The sequence below is a fragment of the Hemiscyllium ocellatum genome, chromosome 13 (assembly GCF_020745735.1).
Source record: "Hemiscyllium ocellatum isolate sHemOce1 chromosome 13, sHemOce1.pat.X.cur, whole genome shotgun sequence".
Classification (NCBI taxonomy): Eukaryota; Metazoa; Chordata; class Chondrichthyes; order Orectolobiformes; family Hemiscylliidae; genus Hemiscyllium; species Hemiscyllium ocellatum.
Window position 1 is genome coordinate 7,700,286 of NC_083413.1, and position 22,329 is coordinate 7,722,614.

Sequence of the window (22,329 nt, forward strand, 5' to 3'; positions counted from 1 at the left end):
AACTATTCCTCGTTAACATTTAAATCATTTATATAAATGACGAAAAGTAGCAGACCCAGCACTGATCCTTGTGGCACTCCACTGGTCACAGGCCTCCAGTCTGAAAAACAACCCTCACCACCACCCTCTGTCTTCTACCTTCAAGCCAGTTCTGTATCCAAATGGCTAGTTCTCCCTGTATTCCATGAGATCTAACCTTGCTCACCGGTCTATCATGAGGATCCTTGCCGAACATGTTACTGAAGTCCATGCAGGTTATGTCCACTGCTCTACCTTCAACAGCACTCTTCGTTATTTCTTCAAAAATTTCAGTCCGTGAGACACAATTTCCTATACCCAGTCATGTTGACTATCCCTAGTCAATCTTTGCCTTTTCAAATGCATGTAAATCTGTCCTCAGGATTCTCTCCAACAACTTGCCCATCACCGATGTCCGGCTCACCGATCTGTAGTTCTGTCTTTTCCTTACCACCTTTGTTAATCAGTTTGTGGTAGTCCCCACTTTTCAGTCCAAGCCTTAATTTTGTCCAGATCTTGCTGGATTTGTGCATTGACTGTTCATGCCTGAGGAGGCATGAATAGTGCTGAACATTGAACGATCATCATTAATACGATGTGAATTAATTTGGATCAGAATGAAAATTCAAGCCTGTTTCATAATTTGTTGAAATCACTGCTCAATCAGTTAATACGAACTCGAAATAAAGTTAAAATTCATGAGATATAGTAATGAAAAAGAGTTTTGAATTTTGAGTACGTTAAAATCACAGGATCATAGGATAGTTACAACCCAGAAAAAGGTCACTTGAGTCACAATGTGCTGGCTCTCTGAAGGAGCAATTCATCTATTGTCAGTTTAACGTTGTCTATTTGTTGTCCTCCACCACCTTCCTTTTCAGGTTATAATCTAATTCCCATTTAAATGCCTCATTTGAACCTGCCCCTACCCACTTTCACGTTCAGACATTCCAGATCTTTATCACTTGATACCTGAAGAAGGTTTTCCTGTCACTTCATTTACTCCAATTGCCTTAAATCTGTGTGATGTGGTTGTTCAACTTCCCATTAGCGGGAATACATTCTTCTTCTCTACTCTATCCAGATCCCTCATACTTGTGAACCTTAATTGCACCCTCTTCAATGGTTTTAATGTTAATGACTATCTTGGAAAATAATGGACTACCCTGAGGCTGTAGATTACGTCTAAATTATATGTTATTGTGGCTGTAGAGATAGTCTTAAGTGGCTGTATCTTCAGTTCCTGAGCTAATGAATAGTGTTGGCCAGAGGTGTAGCTTGGAAATTCACAAATAGCTAAGTGTAGGTATTTCCCTAAATGTGAAGTGGCTTCAGGGTAAGAGGAACAACAGATCTGTAGCTGCTCAGTCTTTGTTTATGTCAGGGCATCTTACTGCTGTGGAGGACACTTTTTAAAAATGGGAACTCTGATGCCCTGACCAATTACATTGGTTACAGCAGCTTAAACTCTGGGTTTCTGAACTTCATCATGTGGGACATGAACAAAGTTAAGATTTATTGGGATTGCACATTTTATACATGTGGTCATCCTGCAGTCTAAGTGTATTATGACCCCCTTGGCACCATGGTAGCCCACAAACCCACCAATACACTAAAACAGCAGCTAATGAACTTGAAAGACCTTCTACAGACAACAAGCAAAAGTAGTGTCATTTACAAAATACCATGCAAGGATTGTGACAAACAATACTTGGGACAAACAGGCAGAAAACTAGCCACCAGGATACATGACCATTAACTAGCCACAAAGCGTCATGACTCTCTCCCACGAGTGTCCTTGCATACAGATAAGGAAGGACACCACTTCGACTGGGATAACACATCTATCCCAGGACAAGTCAAACAGACACCCATGAGAATTCCTAGAAGCATGGCCTTCCAACCGGAACCCTACCCATAGGAAATGACGTCACCACAGGAAATGATATCACCAAGTCAAGGCAACCCAAACATATAAATAGAAAGCAGGAAACACTATCAGTGCTGCGTCTGGAGGCTCACTGAACATGTATGGTGACGAAATGTCTGAAAATGAACCTTTAAGCTCAGCGAGCAAACCTACATCCAGACCCTCAATCTGAGCTACAAATCTTCTCAAAACTCACTAAATGTATTAAAATTGGTCCATATTGGTACCAGTGATAGAAGTAGAGAAATGATGACCTGCAGGCAGATTTTAGTAAACTACAAATAAAATCAATAAGCAGGGCCTAAAAGTTAACAATCTTCAAATTGCTTTTTATATCATATACTAGTGAGGATAGAGTAAATAAATTTTACTAGAGAGAGTGTAGGGGTGAAGATTTAAGGCTCATATGACAGTTGGGCTGGGAGTTGGAACCTGTACAGGTTACACTTGAGCAGAGCCAGGATCAATGTCATTCCTGGAGGTGGGGAGGGAATATTTGGTACTGCGATTGTCATCACTTGGAAAAGTGCGTAATACTCCTGGATTTGTTGTAAAAGTTACGGATATACTCAAATTTCCTAATTTACCTACCCAAATGGATTCAGGTTAACAAAACACAGTGTACTTAAGAATTAATACTTAATACAAATAAATCACTTAAAAGCTCAGGAAAACAAAATTATCTTGAAATTATACTGGTTGAAACTCCAAACCTCCTCTTTAACCATGCACACACCCAACACAGGGAGAAAGTGAGGATTGCTGATGCTGAAGATCAGAGTCGTGAGTGTGGTGCTGGAAAAGCACAGCAGGTCAGGCAGCATGCGAGGAGCAGGAGAATCAATGTTGTGGGCATAAGCCCTGCATCAGGAATGAGGCTTGTGGGCCAGGACTGCTGAGAGGTAAATGGGAGGGGGATGGGGCTGGGGGGTTCATAGGTAGGTGAAGACGTGGGTGGAAGTGATAGGTCGAAGGGGAGGGTCGAGTGGCTAGGTGGTGCCGGAGATGTGAACAGACATGAACGGAAGAAAAAATACCAGTCCACTTGATTTAGTGAAGTGAACTTTTTGTTCTCTGATCTCCTTATTTCCAGATTCTTGCAATTCTTTGTGGAAGACACCAGCCAGTTGGCACACTAATTGTCTTTCATAGACTATTTAGAGACAAGATTACAGCAACTGGTAAGAGAAAATAATTGGCGTTGTTAGGGGCTTTGGTTATTTTACTGGAGAGAGAATCCTTGTCATATGTGCACTCTGGAGGATTTTCTCTTTTGTATCAGAAACACACGAGCCGGTCAAAAGTTGTCTTGACTTCCGGCATCTATAGTTGGTCTCAGCTGCACAACCAATCAGCAGTCTGTCACTGAGTGAAGCGCATTTGGAACAACACACCAGCTCACCAAGTGGTGTCTTAGATCTCTTCTCCCGATCCTTGAACAAAGCAACAGTATTCTGGTTTACTACTCATTCAGTGAAGGAAATCTGCCATTCTCACCTGGTCAGGCTTGTGTGTAACTTTTTTTCTTAGTCTTTCATGGTGTGAGGGAATCCATAAATGCCCAGAGTGGAGAGTCAGCCACATTGCCATGCGTCTGGAGTTGCATATAGGCCAGCCTAGGTAAGGGTGGGGGCAATAAAGATGGCAGTTTCCTTCTCTAAAGGATATTAATTAACCAGATGGGTTTTTATGATAAGCAACAATGGATGTTTGGTTATTGTTAGACTCATATTTTTATGGATTTTCAAGTTACACCATCTGCTGAGGTGGGATTTGAGCCCAGCATTCAGTTCCAGACCTCATGATGTCTCATGGCTTCAGGTTAAACTTGGGCAAGGAAACCTGCTGCTGATTATCATATACCACCCTCCCTTGACTGATGAATCAGTACTCTTCCACATTGAACAACACTTGGAAGAAACAGTGAGGGTGGCAAAGGCACAAAATTTACTCTGCATGGATCACAGAATTTACTCTGCATTCAGTTTCCACCACCAAGAGTGGCTTGGCAGCAGCACTACTGGAAATGTTCCCAATAATAGATGACGACGTAATCAAAATGGATGATTTAACCGAATGGAACTGCACAACAGTGTCATGAAAAATACTGCACGATAAACACTCGGTTTTCAAATTAATTGTCTGCACATATATTTGTCAAATATGTTCAATCAATTCTGATATTTTAAAAGAAAGGCGTCTTCACCCATGCTGTAGTCACTGAGTTTTGTATTTATCCCCATAAAGAGCTCTTTCAATTGCTTGGGTGTAGTGGATGTAGGTTTGCTCGCTGAACTAGAAGGTTGGTTTTCAGATGTTTTGTCACTATACTAGATAACATTATCAGTCAGCCTTTGGTGAAGGACTGATGGTATGGCCCCCTTTTTATTTGTGTTTAGGTTTCCTTGGGTTGGTGGTGTCATTTCAGTGGTCATGTCATTTCCTGCTCTTTTTCTCAGGTGGTGGTAAATGGGATTCAAGTCGATGTGTTTGTTGATAGAGTTCTGGTTGGAATGTCATGCTTCAGTGTAGCTTGGGACTATTGTTAACACTGTCAAAGATGAACATTAGTAATTCCCCCCCCCAAGTAACTGCTGAGTGAATACAAAATTCTAAAAGAGCAAAGGATTCATTTGACCTCAGATTATTACAGTTCAGGGTGACTTAATGGATTTCCACTCAATAATACCAAATTCGGGAACTTCTGATATTCCTTTGCAATGAACCTATGTTCTGAGGGCTAAAGATAGAAATTTATGAAAATACTCAGCAGGTTCACTGAGCATTTGTGAAGAGAAACACAGTTAATGTTTCAGGTCAATGATTGAAGCACGAACTTGGTTTGCCTCTCTACAGATGCTGCCTGAGCTGTTGAGCATTTAGTTTTTATTTCAGATTTCCAGGATCTGCAGTATGGTTTTATATTTTCTGAAATAATTGACAAAAGATGCAGTCTTGCAATGGGAATTGAATGAACATCTGAAGGAGAAAATGTGTTGGTTAGATCAGAGGGTAGAAATGATTAGACAGTTCTTTCAAAACAGAACCATGGGAATAATATGTTCTGTCAGTACTGAATCCCTGCAAAATTTTGCTTTTAAATATAGCTTTTTATTCACTTGTGGGGTGTGGGTGTCACTGCCTGGCCCAGAAATATTAAAACAATTTCCAGTGATCATGGTTGTAATTGAACCCCAAATAGGTTCTGCTAGACCATGATTTTTTGATGTTCCATATTGCTCTTGTCCCAGTGATGGTAGTAATGGATAAGTCAGATCCCAGAGTGATAAGATGCAAGTTTGATTTTTTTTGGTTTTTACCATGGTGGTCAGTCAGTGTTAACCTCTCGTGAATATGTTCATTGTACCTTTTCAAGAAAAGAACATCCAAGTTTGTTAAAAACAACATGAAAGCAAAACACAAACTACTGTACACTGTACAAGCACTAGTTGAAACGATTTATTACAAGCACCAGAATCATAGTTTGAACTCTCTCGCCCTCAACACCAACGTTAGTGATATTCAAACCTCAGTGAAGGATTTTGCTTCATGACAATGCTATTTGTTTATCGGCCGCTGTCAGCATTTACTGGATGCTAGTTTCTTTGGTTTCTCTATATGAAACTGCTATTGTGGTGTGCTTATTTTGTCATGTGGATTCCTTAAACTTCTCTTCCATAACCTTTCTGTTTTTGGAACTTCTGAGGATATCTTTCTCTTGCCATTTCTCTTGCATATACTCTTTGAAAGGAAATGGTTCTCGTTCTCTGTCTCTCTCCCTGTGTCATTTTACACTTTGCTAGACAAGAGCCCTTTTTCCTCCCTCTCTCTTTTACTTTTTGTTTCTTGAAGCAGTGAACTATCACTTCTAAGGGTTCTTAAGAGCCTCCTGTAAGTGCATATAAACATACTTCAGGCATTCCAGCACCAGTCTGAGCTCAAAATTAAAACATGCTCCTTAACACAGCCAATGCAGAGAAAGAAGCCAACTTAAAGGTATACATGGTTCTACCCATTTTATAACCAAAGTTTCCAAATTATCATGAACATGTATCGCAATATGGTATTTTCAGAATCAGGATCTATTATTTGTATAGCTTAAAGAGTTAAAAGAAAAAGAGTCAAAGTGCACAACATTTTGTATATACTGTGAAGATCACTTGCTTGCATACTCCTGTAGAATCTTCGGATTTGTGAATTTGGAAATGTAACTGTAAAATCACTGAACAATATTTCACATTGAAATGTAACTATCAAAGATGTGCTCTTATAACTCATTACTGGATTGGTAGATCATCTGCACGGTGCAGATTTGTGATATACAAGAATTCTAAACTTTGAAAGAAACTATGCAGTTGTGAACACTATCCTCTTGATCCTTCTGTGGCTTTTCAAAATGAACCACTGTTGCACCATTGTCCGTGAATATTTTCATTAGTTTTTTCCAGATGAATCAGTAATTTCATTTATGAACTGTCTTTTTTCCAAAAAAGGATGTGAAAGAATGTATCCAGTGCTGATGCTCCGAGAGATAAAGAAATGTTCAATTTGCGATCAAATCTTTGTCATAACATTGAGGCTTTTCAAATGAGTTTTAAAACTTTTTTTTATTGAATGCATGCGTTATGAACGAGTTGACTACTTGACCAGTTTGAAAGCAAAAGTTTGTTATTGATTTCATGTTTTTGTTTGTCGCTTTTACTATTTTTCAGTTTGTACTTTTGGATATGTACAAAATATTTTATAATTTGGATCGTTTTGCTAAATTGAGAATATAAAAATAATTTTGCACAGACCCTCTTAATCTGCATGTTTACTGAACATGTTTTCGTGTTCATCCACCCCTGCTGAAATCACATGCATAGGCAATTAGAATGGCTGTAATTGTCCTGTCCACCAATTCTCTTGTCTTTCTACAAGGTACAGTTTGATTTTGAGCATATAAAACAGCTGCTTGCCAGAAATTAGCTGGTTCTGTTAAATATGGGAGCTTGATGGCTATTTTAATGAGGGTTTGCAAGAGGAACTGGTCTTGACTTTCCTGACCAGTTGGCCCACGTGAATGTGAGATAATTATATACTTCTTTGCCAAAGTGGTATGTTCTTCCTAACCGCACAAAGAAACCTTAAGTTTTTCCCCGTCAAATAGGCGGCACAATGGTTCAGTGGTTAGCACTGCTGCCTCACAGCTCCAGGAACCCGGGCTTGATTCTAGCCTTGTGCGACTGTGTGGAGTTTATACATTCTCTGTGTCTGCATGGGTTTCCTCTAGGTGCTCCAGTTTCCTCTCTCAGTCCAAAACAAAACATACATCAAAGACATCTCTGAAATGATTGCCAGGCTACTCAGACCCCTTGGCATCACGGTAGCCCACAAACCCACCAACTCACTAAAACAGCAGCTAATGAACATGAAAGACCCTATACATACAACAAGCAAAACTAATGTCATTTACAAATTACCATGCAAGAACTGTAACAAACACTACTTTGGACAAACAGGCAGAAAACTAGCCACCAGGATACATTAACATCAACTAGCCACAAAGAGACATGAGGAGAAAGCGCAGTAGGTTAAAATCTTCCAGGAGAAAGAGACATGATCCATTCTCACTAGTATCCGTATCTTACATACGGATGAGGAATGACACCAGTTCAACTGGGAAAACATCCATTCTTGGACAAGCCAAACAGAGACATGCATGAGAATTCCTAGAAGCATGGCATTCCAACCGGAACTCTATCAACAGACACATTGACTTGGATGCCATTTACCACTCACTGAGAAGGAGAACGGGAAATGACATCACCACAGATAATGATGTCACCACAGGAAATTATACCGTCAACCCTAGGAAACGCAAACAAATAAATAGAAAGTGGGCTACACCACCAGTGCTTCAGTTGGAGGCTCAGTGAAGATGTTACCTGGTATGGTGATGAAACATCGGAAAATGAACCTTCCAGCTCAGCGAGCAAACCTACATCCAGAACCTTAACCTGAGCTACAAATCTTCTGAAAACTCAGTAATAAAGGTCCGATGATGAATGGATCAGATGAAAATTCTGAATGCTGATGGACAATTGAATAACTTACAGGGCAATCACAAACATCTGTATCATCAGAGGTTGGGAAGTCTACATCGGTGTAGATTTCCAAGCATTATAGCTGAAATACATTGATACTCAGGTCAGGAGATGAAAGAAAGACTGGATGTCTTTTTCGAGAAAAGATGGCTGCGTGATGACACAGCAAGTCTTGAAATTTGCTCAAGGTCTTGATAGAGTGGATGTGGAGAGATTGGCTCTTCGTATGCAAAAGAGCAAACTGGAGACTCCAAGGCAGTTATCAGAAACCGGAACATGGAATTGAAAAGAAAATGTTTCACCCAAAGAGTGGTAAAAGATAGTGGTCAAGGTGATTTAAGGGAAGTTAGGCAAACAGATGAGGGAGAAGGGACACTGTAGTGGATAGTGAAATTAGAATCAGTAAAACTCTAGGGGAAACAAAAGTTCATTCAATGGCAACCACCTAATCATTGCAGATTTTCATAAAGACACATCTGGTTCACTAATGTTCTTTCAGAAAGGTTCTGCCATCCTTCTGTGTTCCGGCCCGTGACTCCAGACGTCTAGAAATGTGGTTGACTCTTAACTGCCCTCTGGGCCACTAGGGATGGGCAATAAATGCTGGCCTATTCACATCACATGAACAAATACATAAAAAACACTCAACAGTTATGATATAAGTGTAAGGAGATAGGAAGCTCAGGTGGCGCATAGATACCACCACACACCGAATTGCTGTACATGACATATAATATGCAATGTAACAGACTAGTTGCTGTCAGTTCAGTCAATCATAAACAACTTGTCATCCTCATGACAGACTTGAGTAAAGTTTCAGCTCATGGCATAAAAGGGCCAGTTACAATATGGATAGAGAAGTGGCTGAGTGACTTGAAATAGAATAGCGGTTAATGGATATTTGTATTGAAAGAAAAAGGTTTGGACTAGGCATTCCCTAGGCAGCCAGAACCTTGCTGTTCCTGACAGATATTAATGACCTAATCCCATTAGTGTAAAGGGCACAACTTCAATACTTGCAAACAATGCAAACTTGGAAGTTTTGTGAACAATGAGGAGGGTACTACAGACCTTCAAAAACACACGAGTACAATGGTGGAATGGGCAACAGGTGGCAGATGAATTTCAATGCTTGTAAGTATAATGTAATTTATCTTGGTAGGAAGAATATGGAGAAATAATAGAAAATAAAGGTACACCTCTTGAGTGTATGGGAGCAATGGACCCTTTGTCTGTGCATAGGTCAATAAAGGTGGCAGGGCAGGTTGCAAGTGCAGTTCAACAAACAATACATTATCTTAGGGTTATTAACAGTGAAAAGAGTGGAAGAGTAAGGAGGATATGTTGTACAAGACTGGAGTATTGAATGTAGTTCTGAGTGCTATACTTCTGGAAGAATGTGAAGGCATTGGACATCGAAGGTATCGAAAATACTCATTAGTTCAAGGGATGACGAACATCCTGATGAACATCATGAAAATAGGATGGAGGTGTTTGGACTGAGTCTCTTGCAGGAAAGAAGGCTGAGATAAGAGTTAATACAGATATTCAAAGTCATGGAGTGTGGACAAGCAGATTTGGAGAAACTACCTTTTCATGAAAGAGTCAAACATGTGAGAACATAGCTTTAAGGTTCAAAGGCAAAAGAAATGAAAGCAACAATTGGCAGAACTATTTCACACAGAAAATAGTATCAGAAATGTACAATCCCAGTTGTGGTCTGCGCTAATGATTAAAGTAGAAACCATACAGTGTGGAAACGCCTTTCAGCCCAACAAGTCCACATGGAATCTCCGAAGAGTAACCCGCTCAGACTCATCCCCTACATTATGCATGTAACCTACACATCCCTGAACACTATGGACAATGTAACATAGCCAGTTCACCTATCCAGCACACCTTTGGAGTGTGGGAGGAAAGTGGAGCACCCAGAGGAAACCCACTTAAGACAGTGGGAGAATGTGCAAAAACACACACACACACACACACACACACACACACACACACACACACACACACACCCCTCTGATGCAGCACTGATTCAGTTGAGAGGCGCAAAAAAGATTGTGCAAATCTTTTCCCATGGCAAACATGTCTAAGATTAAGGTGAAGAACAAGTGGGTTAGAGGAGACCTGAAGAAACACTTTTTCCCCCAGAGGGTGGTACAAGTATGGAACATGCTCCCCAAGAAGGTGCTGATAGCAGGTACACTCAGCATCCAGATGAGCACTTACAATGCCAGGATGCGGCAGGCCATGGACCAATGGCAGGTAAATGGGTTTGGCGAAGTCTGGTGTTTGTTGGTCAGTGTGGAAGTGGTGGGTGAAGGGCCTGTTTCCATGCTATATGACTAATTGATGTGTTCAAAAGGAATTTGGACTGAAGTTTGACTGAAACAACAAATCCATCCTTGGAAAAGCTAAACCGAGATATGCATGGGAATTCCGATAGGCCTGGCATTCAAACCAAAACTTCATCATTGAGCACATCAATTTGGACCCCATTTACCAACCTCTGAGAAAAAGAACCAGAAATGACATCACGCACCTTAACAGACTAAGATGCACAAATAAAAAGTGGGACAGAACACCAGTGCTTCACTGGAGGCTTACAGATGATGTACCAACCATGGTGATGCAATGTCTGACTACAATCACCAGCTCAGCGAGCAAACTTACAACACGAACCTCAACCTGAGCTACGAATCTTCTCAAAAATCACATGGCGGAGAAGTGCTACAGTCTGTGTCAGGACTTGTTGACTTTTTTTTACTTGCGTTGCAGTAGAGTACCTTGGGTAAGAACCTATTGCTTCGAGGTCTCCAGATTGCAATCTGAACCTTGCAGCTCTGAGCTGGGTGGACAGACAACTAGTGATGCAGTTTGGAGTTGTGGGATCCATCAGGTGACAGATTTGATGAAAGGGTGGGTTTTGGGAACTTGTTTTCTGAGACCAGGATCCAAACCACTCCAATTCCATTCCCATGGTGTGGATTGTCTTGACAGTCCTTTGCTTCTCCTCTTTCCCCTCCGTCCCTCAAGCTTTTACAGTCCCACCAGCAACTCACTCACTCTATTCACCCTGCAGTACCTGTCTCCCATGCCCTGTGAGTTGGTCACTTCCCTTTAAGTTCGTGTAACCTTCTTGGTCACTATTATTGGTGAAAATCACTCACAACATCAGGTTGTGGCCCAATAGGTTGGACGACAACCTGGTGGCATGTGATTTTCAACTGTGTCCAACCCAGTCCAACTCTGGCACCTGCACAACATGTCTATTATTATACCTTTTGGCTATATTTGTCTTGTCCTCTTGTTGTCACTCACATCCTGTCTCTCTCTCTCTAACATATTTGCAGATGTTATTGTTTGGAGCTCTGGTTGGTTTCAAGTCTAGAGCATGTGTATCTCCGATCAATTGGAGACTTCCTTCAACTTTGAGTGTGCGCATACTGTACCTAAGTTTAATGCAAGGAGCTTTAGCCTTTACAAAGGCTGAAGCATTTCCAGAAGTATTTTGATGAATTGTATTGATAATGATATGTAATCTGGGCAATTAAATCTTTTTCATTTAGTAATTAGGGAATATATTGAGATGGAATGTACAAAATTGATTTCATATTGTACTATTGCCTTATGACTATACCAAAGAGATGTTTTGTACCCTTTTGTCATTCTGTGAATTACATGCATGTGTAACAGATGTAGTTCTCAAATGTACCATAATTAATTTTCTTTTTAACCTCCTGTTGGGAGAAGTTTTTGCATCTCATTAAGTTTCTTGCATCAGTCATTTTACAGATTTTTAATTCCTTGCTGTTAATTCTAATTGAGAAAAATGTTTGACCTCTGACTCAATTGAAGATGAAAATTTTAGAGATGGAATTTAATTCTTTAAATACAGATAAAATTCTAACAAATCAATTATGATGCAAGGGTGGTACGGTGGCTCAGTGGTTGGCAATGCTGCCTTATAGCACCAGGGACCCAGGTTCAATTCCAGCTTTAGGCGACTGTGTCTGTATGGAGTTTGTATGTTCTCCCTGTCTCTGCATGGGTGTCCTCTGGGTACTCCCAGTTTCATCCCACAGTCCAAACATGTGCTGGTTAGGTGGATTGGGCCATAGTGTTCAGGGATGTGTGGGTTGGGTGCATCAGGTAAATGTAGAGTATTAGGATAGGGGAATGGGTCTGAGTGAGTTACTCTTCGGAGGATTGGCATGGACTTGTTGGGCCCAAGGGCCTGTTTCCACACTGTAGGGATTCTAATCTAGTCTTAATGAAGAAATAAATGACATAAAACCCGAGCTGGTGTATTAACATTTTAAATCAGCAAATTACGTCTGAGCACATGAGGATCTAGTGATCTGACCCATTTGTGCTGCACATGTCAACACAAAATGTGCTGCTACCAAATTTGTATTGATTTTTTTGTTTTACTCCATCTATAGTCTTTAAAAATTTTTTAATGTAGATTTATCAAGCCATGTTTTGAAAATCAACAAAGCTAAATAGTTTTGTTTGACTCCATTCCAGAATATTATATAGCTGTCTCTACCATTGGTTTTACAGAGTCTGTTGTTTATTTTTTTCTCTCTCAGTACACAATCCCTTTTAATTGTGCAGTAATTTAAAACGGCTCACTTGACTGCAGCCTAGCAATTTGGAAGAAACATTTGTTGGAATCATGTAGCAGTTACTGGTGGCCCCAAGAAATGTGATCAGGAATGACATTACTCAGAACCTCATTTCGATCTTAAATGAAAAGCAAATTTTTCACTTTTAATTTAGCAATCAATTTGGTTGAAGTGAATGGGCCAGTGAGCTTTGAAAAATAATACAAAGTTTTGCAAGTATAACAAATTAAAATGTAGTGCTGTAGAGTCATCACAGCACAGATGTAGGTGAATTGGCCCAAATGTATATGCCAGCATTCTGCAAGAATAACTCAATTAGTCCTACTTCCTCACATTTTCTCTGACTGTGCATTTGGTTTGATCAGTTGATTATCCTTTTTGCCTTTGAAAGCCATTATTGAATCTAGTGCCATACTCTCAAGCAGCGTGTTCCAGTTTCTTACCATTCATAATCCTTGGTCATTTGATCAGCTTTTGTTTCCTTCTACCTATTCACATAACTGATGTCCCCCATTCCTGGAACTTTTCTTGTAAATATTTTCTGAATCCTATGTATTGCCTTCACATCTAAAATTGTACTGTCCAGAGTTAGGCACAACACTTTAGTTGAGGTCAAAGAATTGTTTATAAAGATTTGCCATATCATACACTCGTGGTTGTACTCTATGTTGAAACATGTGGTGCTGGAAAACACAGCAGGCCAGGCAGCTTCCGAGGAGCAGGAGAATCGACATTTCGAGCATAAGCCTTTCTTTAGGAATACTCTGTGCCCTACTTATACAGTCTACGAATGCAACATATCTCTTTCAGCACTTTCTCAACTCACCCTGCCCCATTAAGCAGAAGGAAAACGCATGCAGCTTAGTGAATTTATTGATAGGCCAGAAGACTGGGGAAATTATAGAAACCAAAGAGGATTGATTAAAAGTAAAGGGAATAAATAAATCTAGTGAGCAAATGATTATTTTTTTAAAATGCCACACGAGTAAATGCTGATTCTTGTAGGAATGAGACTGGTGAATTTCAGGAAAATGAAGATGTCACAACGACCTGAAAAACTTTATTCGTACTGTGCAGAAAAGGCTCATTGGCCCATTGCGTCTGCTTTGACATAACTACTATTAAAAGTGTGCTCACCCCAATTTCCTGCATTTGCCTCATACCTTTGAACATAATGATATTTGAAGTACTCACGCCAATGTTGTTTAAAGATTGTGTATTTTCTAGCCTCCAAAACCTTCCCAGGCAATGCATTCCAGATTCCTACCACCCACTGAGTGACAAGGGTTTTTCCCCCAAATCCCCTTTTTGAATCTCCTGATCTTGGCCTAAAACTATGCCCTCTCATGATTGCCTCCTCATCCAAGGGGAATAACTGCTTTCTATTCGCCCTGTCCATACCCCTCGTAGTCTTATACACCATCTTGTATGGTTCCTGTCATCATGAAAGAGGATATTAAAAACACTACAATCGTAGAAAAGCAGAGCCAAAAGGGAAGGAAGAACTTATGGCAACAGGTCGACCAAGCAAAGAGGGTAAAAGTTACCAAGTTACACAGCCTTGGTAACCCTCATCTTAGTGATGGGTACCAAATCAGTTGAATTGTTCTAAAATTACTTGAATCTGTTAAGGTCCCAGGATTGAGAAACTGCAAATCTAATGTTCTGAGAATGCAAAAATGATAGGCAAGTTAGCTTAATATACATGATTGAGAAAACATTTAACCTATTGTTCAGGAAATAGCTGGGTGTTCAGAAAATCGTAACACAATGAAGGAGAAACAGCATGGTTTTATGCAAGGGAAGCTGAATGTGTTTGAGGGAGCAAGCAGAACCAGTAGAGGTGGCAGATTTGGATTTTCTCAATTGTTAAGGTGCCAGCTGAAAAATTAGTGCCATGATAAAGTTGTGATGATAGGGTTCACATATTAGCATGGATAGAGAATTGGTTAACTGACAGGGAACAAGGGACAAATGGGTTGTTTTTTTCTCAACAAATGAGTTGTAATCAGTGGGACACCACAGACTCTATAACGGGGTCTCTAAACAGTCCGAAACAATGACATGAGAGAAAGGACTGAATGTCTTGCAGTGAAATTTTCAAATGGTACAAAGAACTAGAGAAACAGGAGGTAAGCTGGAAATGAAATATGCAAATGGATAAGCAAAAATTAAATGAGTGGGAAAAGATTTCAAATTGAGTTTGAAGTGGGAAAATGTGGAATAATAGAAAAGTAATATATAGTTTGAATGACACAGATACTTCTGGATTTCCTTGCACATAAAACAACACTTTCGTCTTAAGTACAGAAGGTTTACTTGCTACATATCAGCACATTCTTATAGATTTTTCTCTTCTATGAACTATCCAAGGTGTAGTAGAATTCTTGGGGAGGTGATGATGTAATCATAATGTCACTGGGCCCATAATCCAAGACATCGGATTGATGTTGTAGGAGCATGTGTTCAAATTCCACCATGGCAGATGGTGAAACATTTTGGTTGTAGTAATGGTTATGGTGATGGTTTTGAAACCTGTAAAGGCTCTTTTAGTTCAGTAACTGTGTCTCTACTTCTGGGTGAGAGGTTTGAGTTCAAGCCCACCTGCTCCAGAGGTGCGACATAACATGTCTGAGCAGGTTGTTTAAAAATATCCATTGGACAGTTTAGAAGTTAATTCCACTTGAGTACATCCTGAAGTTGGTTGGAAAGTCATTGTTTCTCCCAAGATTTGCAGCTAATTTTCAATCCTTTGCCCATTGCCAAAACAACAGCAAATTATTAACTTTCCTTTAAAAGGATATTGCATTTGTTAATGATACTGGTATCAATGCTTTGAAAAAACTGCAACTGTGAGCAAGTTTCACTTGTGCTGTGCACATGTGTGGCTTTTTGTATTGTGGACTTTAAATGTTTTATGCCTTATTTTAACCTGTTTCAAATATTGTCATGGCTCACTGGGGTAGTTCGCAAACCCCACCATTCCATAGTCTTAAGAGAATTTGAAGATTTCAAAAATTACACCAAGATTCTCCAATTTACTGGTCTTCATGACAGAAAACATGGACCAGACCTCTGGACTTAACAGAACCACAAATCCTGACAACTGAATCGACAGCAGCTATTACTGTTATAAACCAATAACACACAACTCTGCTGATTTTAAAAATCTAATCCCCACATAAACTCTGTCTTTATACACAGACCCAGATGAAAAAAAATGTTTTGGAAGGAGGAAAACTGGGAAAGCAGTTCAGTGGTTGCTGTTTACAAAGGTCACTACGATGATTCTTGTGCTAGTGAGAATGACTCTTCTAAGTCGTCCTTGTCCAGTGCTTTGAATGATTTGCAGGAAGCACAGGGTGGTTGATACACTGATACAAGGATCTCTGAATTATCGGTTAAAAGTTACCACTTACAGCAACTACTAAAGGAAAAGTGAACTGTTTTTCTTCAGGCTTGGTGATTTTTCAGTTCAGAGAAGAGAGAGAATGCCTAAGCTGGTGCTGGTCTGAATGCTTCTCTTAATATCTTGCTCACATCCTCAAACTGTACAGCTACCTGAGAATCAACCATGATTGGTGGTACTTAGAAAAAGTGACTTGAAAAAAAAATGCAGGAAATCACAACGGGTCAGGCAGCACCCATGGAGAGAGAGCAAGCTAATGTTTTGCGTCTAGATGACTCTTCATCAAACCTTTGTCAGTGGAAACTGGTAACTAATTCACATACCAATCTGATACTTGCTACCCATTAAAACTCCAATCAGGTGGAACTCTTGTCTCCAGTTAATCTGCAACTGCTGCTGTAACCCATAACTCTGCAAAGTGTTCAGAATAAGTATCAAGATACTTGCTTTCAAACCATGCAACCCTCCTTGGTTTTCAAACAGCTTTATTCATTTCAATCCATTTTTTTTTAAAAAAAAGCACAAGTGGAGAGAAACTCTGTCTTTATAACATCTAACCTTCAATTCAAGTGATATATTAAGGAGAGGTTTATTTAATACAGTTGTTCCCTTCATGTGCCGTGGGTGCTGTATCAATCTATCTACTTTTATTAACTATTCTTTTATATAAATGTCATATTAGGATTGAAGCTTTGACAGGTGTTTCACTGAAAACCAAATTCCATTTATATCTCCTGCTTGATCAGGCATGCATAAATGTGCTGCATTCTCCAAAGCAGGAAATATTCAACACCAATATCATCTTGGCTCAATAGTGGAGTAAGAATGCAATTGGGGTCAAGGGGCAAGTGTCCATTTATATAAATGTCAGATTGTTTTAAATTAATTAACCATCGATTTCAATGCAAAATATAACCAAAATCACGACTTTCCACGTGGTTTAATAAAATAGAAATGCACAGCGGATTGATTAGTCTCTGAAAGCAAAGAATTATTTATACACTTGTCATAGATTAGTTTTGAGTTTCCTGTGTTGTTGATGTATCTGCTAAAGTTTAAATTTAAACAAATGGCTCATGAAGATACTGAGGCTGCTAGTAACTTCATTTATAGATTGTCTTTGAAGTCAGAATGTTTGAGTGCTTTACAAAGTGTTGTTTCTAAAATACAATAACTACATAAGCTACATAAGTTGAGAACAAAGGAAAACCATGCCATGATTCTGGGAAGGAAGAGAAGGGGTGAAAACAGAAATGGGTGGACATGTTGAGTGGGAATCTGAGGTTCAAGGGAAAATGGAGACACGCTGGTAGCACTGGTGTGAAAAGTTGGTATCATGAGAACGGATGTGATCGAGTCAGAGAAATTGGTAGGATGACATGACGTTTGTGGAGGAAGCAGGATGTGAGGAAGCCGTTGAGGTAGCTGTGGGGATCTGGAAGTTTGAGGGAGGTAAGAGGTTGAAATCAGTTGGTGAATGTATGGGAAGGGTGGAATGTTTGCCACCACAGATGCCGCCATACCCAAGTTTCTTTGTTTTCTTTTTGTTTTAGTTTAGATTTTCAGCAACTTTTGATAATAACCTTTTCTCCATCTGTGTTTTTGATCTAGTTTGCTTTATTCCATTAACCCTTCATATTACATTCAGGTGTGTTTTTATATGCAATTCATACCTCATTTGGATAGAACCTTCATTTTTCCAAACTATCCATTGCCACTCTTTGTCTAGCATGAATTTTTTTATTGTACAATCGCTCCTTCCCTCCTCCAGCCACAGAGCTTTGTCTCCTGCCATCTTTCATTGGTTTGGAACTCTTACTGTACTTAGGTTGGTTCTGATGAAAGGGCATCAGGCAGAAATGTTTACACAGATTCTGCCTAACGCGCCGTGTATTTCCAGAAAATTTGTTCTTATTTCAGATGTCCAGCAACTTCAGTATTTTGCTTTTGTAAAAGCAAAGAATGTTAGATGCAGAACAGGTAGTTTCTTTACTCAGAGTAGTAAGGGCATGGAACGCACTGCCTGCAACTTTAAGGGCATTTAAATGGTCATTGGATACACATATGGATGAAAATGGAATAGGGTAGGATGGATGGGCTTCAGATTGTTTCCAAAGCTCGGCACAACATCGAGGCTGAAGGGCCTGTACTGCACTATGTTAAAAATGGGTTATTGTAACATAAGCACTGTGCAGAGGCATTAATATTTTACTAGAAGGGAAAAAAGGTGAATGTATATTTCTATGAAAGATATAGAAGTCTCACTAAAGGCTTGGCTGATTTGAATCCAGGCAAGGCTGGATGTTGCTGATATAAGCTGTCCTTTGCAGGATGCTTGGGGAAATCTCCCACTGGCCCTGTCTGCTCTAAAAGGGAAATACTAAGTGTTGAAAAGGAAGCATAACGGGTTTAGGGCTTGTAAAAACCAACTATAAATCCAGTACTATCTTTAAAAAAATAACTCCACATAAATTAGCTAACTGACTTTTTTTTAAAAACTGCTTTTCCTTGACCTCCATTCTAATATGTGTGCTCTTAGTTTTCCACTTCTCTATCATCTGCTCCTATAGTTTCTCCTTGAAAAAGGCAGTAGCTTTCTTTCTAATACTGTTCTATCATCATGTAGGGAGTCAGTTTTGCCTAGAGGGATATATGAAACTTCTGTTTCTGATACCATATTGAAAGCAGTTGTTATATAGTGTAGCTGAGAGAATATAACATCACATGTACGACATGGGAGCTTGAACCTATGACTCCTGTAGTGAGAGTGAGTCCAAAATTGCATAGCCTGTAGGCTATATTATAAATTATTAAGCTTCAATGTGTAGATGATATTTGAACATTTTTCCCCTTGTCTCTACAGAGCTTTCCATCAGATGAAGGATGGCCTTTTGCAAAGTACCTTGGAGCCTGTGGGAGAATGGTGGCTGTAAATTATGTAGGCAATGAACTTTGGAATTTCTATAATGCACCCTGGGAAAAACGAGTAGACTTGGCCTGGCAATTGCTGGAAATCGCTGAACAACTTACAAACAATGATTTTGAATTCGCGCTCTATCTCCTTGACGTCAGCTTTGACAACTTTGCTGTTGGACCACGGGATGGAAAGGTCATAGTGATTGATGCTGAAAACGTCATTGTGGCAGACAAAAGATTAATCAAACAAAGTAAGTCTTCTGTTTATGTCTCCATTCAAAAAGATTCATCGCGAGCCTTTTCTGATTCCTTGTAACTTGGCTAATATAATTAGATTAGATTAGCTTACTTAGTGTGAAAACAGGCCCTTCGGCCCAACAATTCCACACCGAGCCACCGAAGCCAAACCCACCCAGACCCATTCCCCTATGTTTACCCCTTCACCTAATACTATGGGCAATTTTGCATGGCCAATTCACCTAACTTGCACATCTTTGGATTGTGGGAGGAAACTCTGTTTTCAGAGTTAGTTGAAGTTGGTAAAACATTGATCATAATGGTTCACATCGCAATATGTCATTGTTGAATCATGGAATACTAATCACTTGCAGCATTTGTGGGCAGCACGGTGTCAGTGGTTAGCGCTGCTGCCTCATAACGCCAGAGACCTGGGTTCAATTCCCGCCTCAGGCAACTCTGTGTGGTGTTTGCGCATTCTCCCTGTGTCTGCGTGGGTTTCCTCCGTGTGCTCTGGTTTCCTCCCACAATCCAAACGTGTGCAGGTTAGGTGAATTGGCCATGCTGAATTGCCCGTAGTGTTAGGTGAAGGGGTAAATTTTGGGGAATGGGTCTGGGTGGGTTGCGCTTCGGTGGGTGTGGACTTGTTGGGCCGAAGGGCCTGTTTCCACACTGTAAGTAATCTAATTTAAAAAATCTAATAAGTTATTTAAGTGTTCATTGTTGGATTTAAAACAAAGGCCTATGTGAAAGGTTTTTTTTGTAAGTTGACCTCAGCGTACCAATGAACTGCAGATATTTTCGTTAATCCAGGATGACTCTAACTGCTGTGGAGGAATTACTATAAACTGAAATAGTGGTTTTGGGACTACATTGATTCTGTATTATTCGATGTGCAATAATCCCACCTTGTACCAGAGCCAATGGATTTTTCACAAACAAAAACATTCCTACATCACTGATTCGATGTATCTCAGTAAGTCTAGAAAGTTGAATTAGTAACCATGTAATGTGTTTGAAAAACAAATTGACTAATTTCTGTTAGCTGCTTGAATTCTGTCCTGAGCTGTCTTTGTGTTTTACTGTAATTTAGTTGTTCCACATTTATTTATGTTTACAGAGCTTTGTGAGCCCCATAGACTATTCTCAGTCACTTTGAAGCTGAGACACACATTTTGTGAATTTTTATTTCCTAACCTCAGAATAGTCATCTTGTTCAGAAGGGAATTCAACAAGGATTCATTAGACCAATTCCTGGGATGAGGGGTTTCATTATTGAGATAGGTTTGAGCAGGCCAGACATATGTTCCCTTGTTTCATTGCAATATACAGAATTCTTAAGTTTCTTGATCAGATAGATGCTGAAAATATCAGGTAGATATTTCCCCTGGCTGAAGAATTTGCAACATGAGGTCACAAGTCTCCAAATAAGGCATCAGTTATTTTGGACTGAGATGAGAAATTTGTATGGACAGCCACTCGATCTGAGAATCTTTGGAATTCTCCACCCATGACAGCTGTGGATGCTCAATCTGTGATTTTCGCTTGTTTTCCATTTAGCGTGACAGCTACAGCTTTGGAAATCCTGGTGTTGATATTGGCATCAAGAGAACATTACTGGTAATTGTAATTCAAGACATGTTGGAGGATCTCAGTGACTTCAGTAATTACAGACAAGTCTCTTCGTTGGAGTTAAAAATCACACAATACCAGGTTATAGTCCAACAGGTTTAATTGGAAGCGCTAGCTTTTGCAGCGCTGCTCCTTCATCAACCACCTGATGTTGCGTGATTTTTAACTTTATACACCCTAGTCCAACACCATCATCTCCAAATCACTCTTCCTTGGAGAGATCTTTGCTTACATTGTTTTGACAAAATCGAAGACCGTTCTTTCATGTCTACCGCAAATCTCAGTGGAGCTTTAGAGCTGACAGGTCTTCAACTGGTGGGATTTTCTCATTTTGAACGTTACAACAGGAGCGTATTAAACAGCACAGATCACTCTAAATTATCTTAATTTACCTCACCAAGGCTGCCTTCTCTCGGTTTTTTTTTTAGATTAGACTTACAGTGTGGAAACAGGCCCTCCGGCCCAACAAGTCCACACCGACCCGCCGAAGCGCAACCCACCCATACCCCTACATTTACCCCTTACCTAACACTACGGGCAATTTAGCTTGGCCAATTCACCTGACCCGCACATCTTTGGACTGTGGGAGGAAACCGGAGCACCCGGAGGAAACCCACGCAGACACGGGGAGAACGTGCAAACTCCACACAGTCAGTCGCCTGAGGCGGGAATTGAACCCGGGTCTACAGGCGCTGTGAGGCAGCAGTGCTAACCACTGTGCCACCGTGCCGCCCATAAAAGCAATTTTATGCTTTTGATGACTCAAATGAGGATATCTCCCTGTGAGCTGGTGCATCGTGCACAAGTCAACAAGATTGCATGCCAAGGCCAAATTGTAACATGTCCTGCTCTGTGAGTTGCTGATTGCTAATTATACTGTGAAGGTATTCCATACTTGCAGTAGCCTGTAGATCAGTTCACCTAGGCCTGCAAAGTGTTTGGGCCGAGAGATCAGTTGGTCAGAAGACCAGTGTTATGAGGCAGGATCATTGACAAATATTGACAAATTGAAAGCAGCACTTCTTTCCAAGAGTGTTGATCAACAAATGTAAATTAGAAGACAAAATATGCAAATAGGCAAAAGATGGAATAACAGAAATAACATGGGCAACTGTAATAATAGGCAACATTAAATAATTCATGAAAGCTATTGGCTTAGAATGTGCGTTAAAATGGCTTACAAGTTTCAATAGATTCAAACTCAACAATATCAACCAATGTGGGTCCCTAACCTATGAAGTAATTAGAATGCTGAAATATACCATCAGTATACCATACACAGTAGGTGAGTCAGATTACATTTGAAAACTTGTTGTAGTTATTGAGACGTGAAGGCAATTGATAAGTTCACAGGGTCAAGCAGCTAACCCCTAAAATTATAGATCTGGGTTCTCTGAACAAAAATATTAGACTTTCCAGCTTTGAACAGTACTTAGATTGTCTATGTTCAAGATGGCAGCTCAT

General features: G+C 40.0%; 1 protein-coding gene across 3 annotated transcripts in view; it reads left to right on the forward strand.

Annotated features, from left to right (window-relative positions):
• The window catches only part of dipk2ab (divergent protein kinase domain 2Ab), a 244,311-nt gene that overhangs the window by 99,048 nt on the left and 122,934 nt on the right, over nt 1-22,329 (forward strand). For all 3 annotated transcript variants that reach the window (XM_060834527.1, XM_060834525.1, XM_060834526.1), the window contains exon 3: nt 18,944-19,247. In XM_060834527.1, the coding sequence (XP_060690510.1) occupies nt 18,944-19,247 (304 nt within the window). The remainder of the gene's footprint in view (nt 1-18,943; nt 19,248-22,329) is intronic.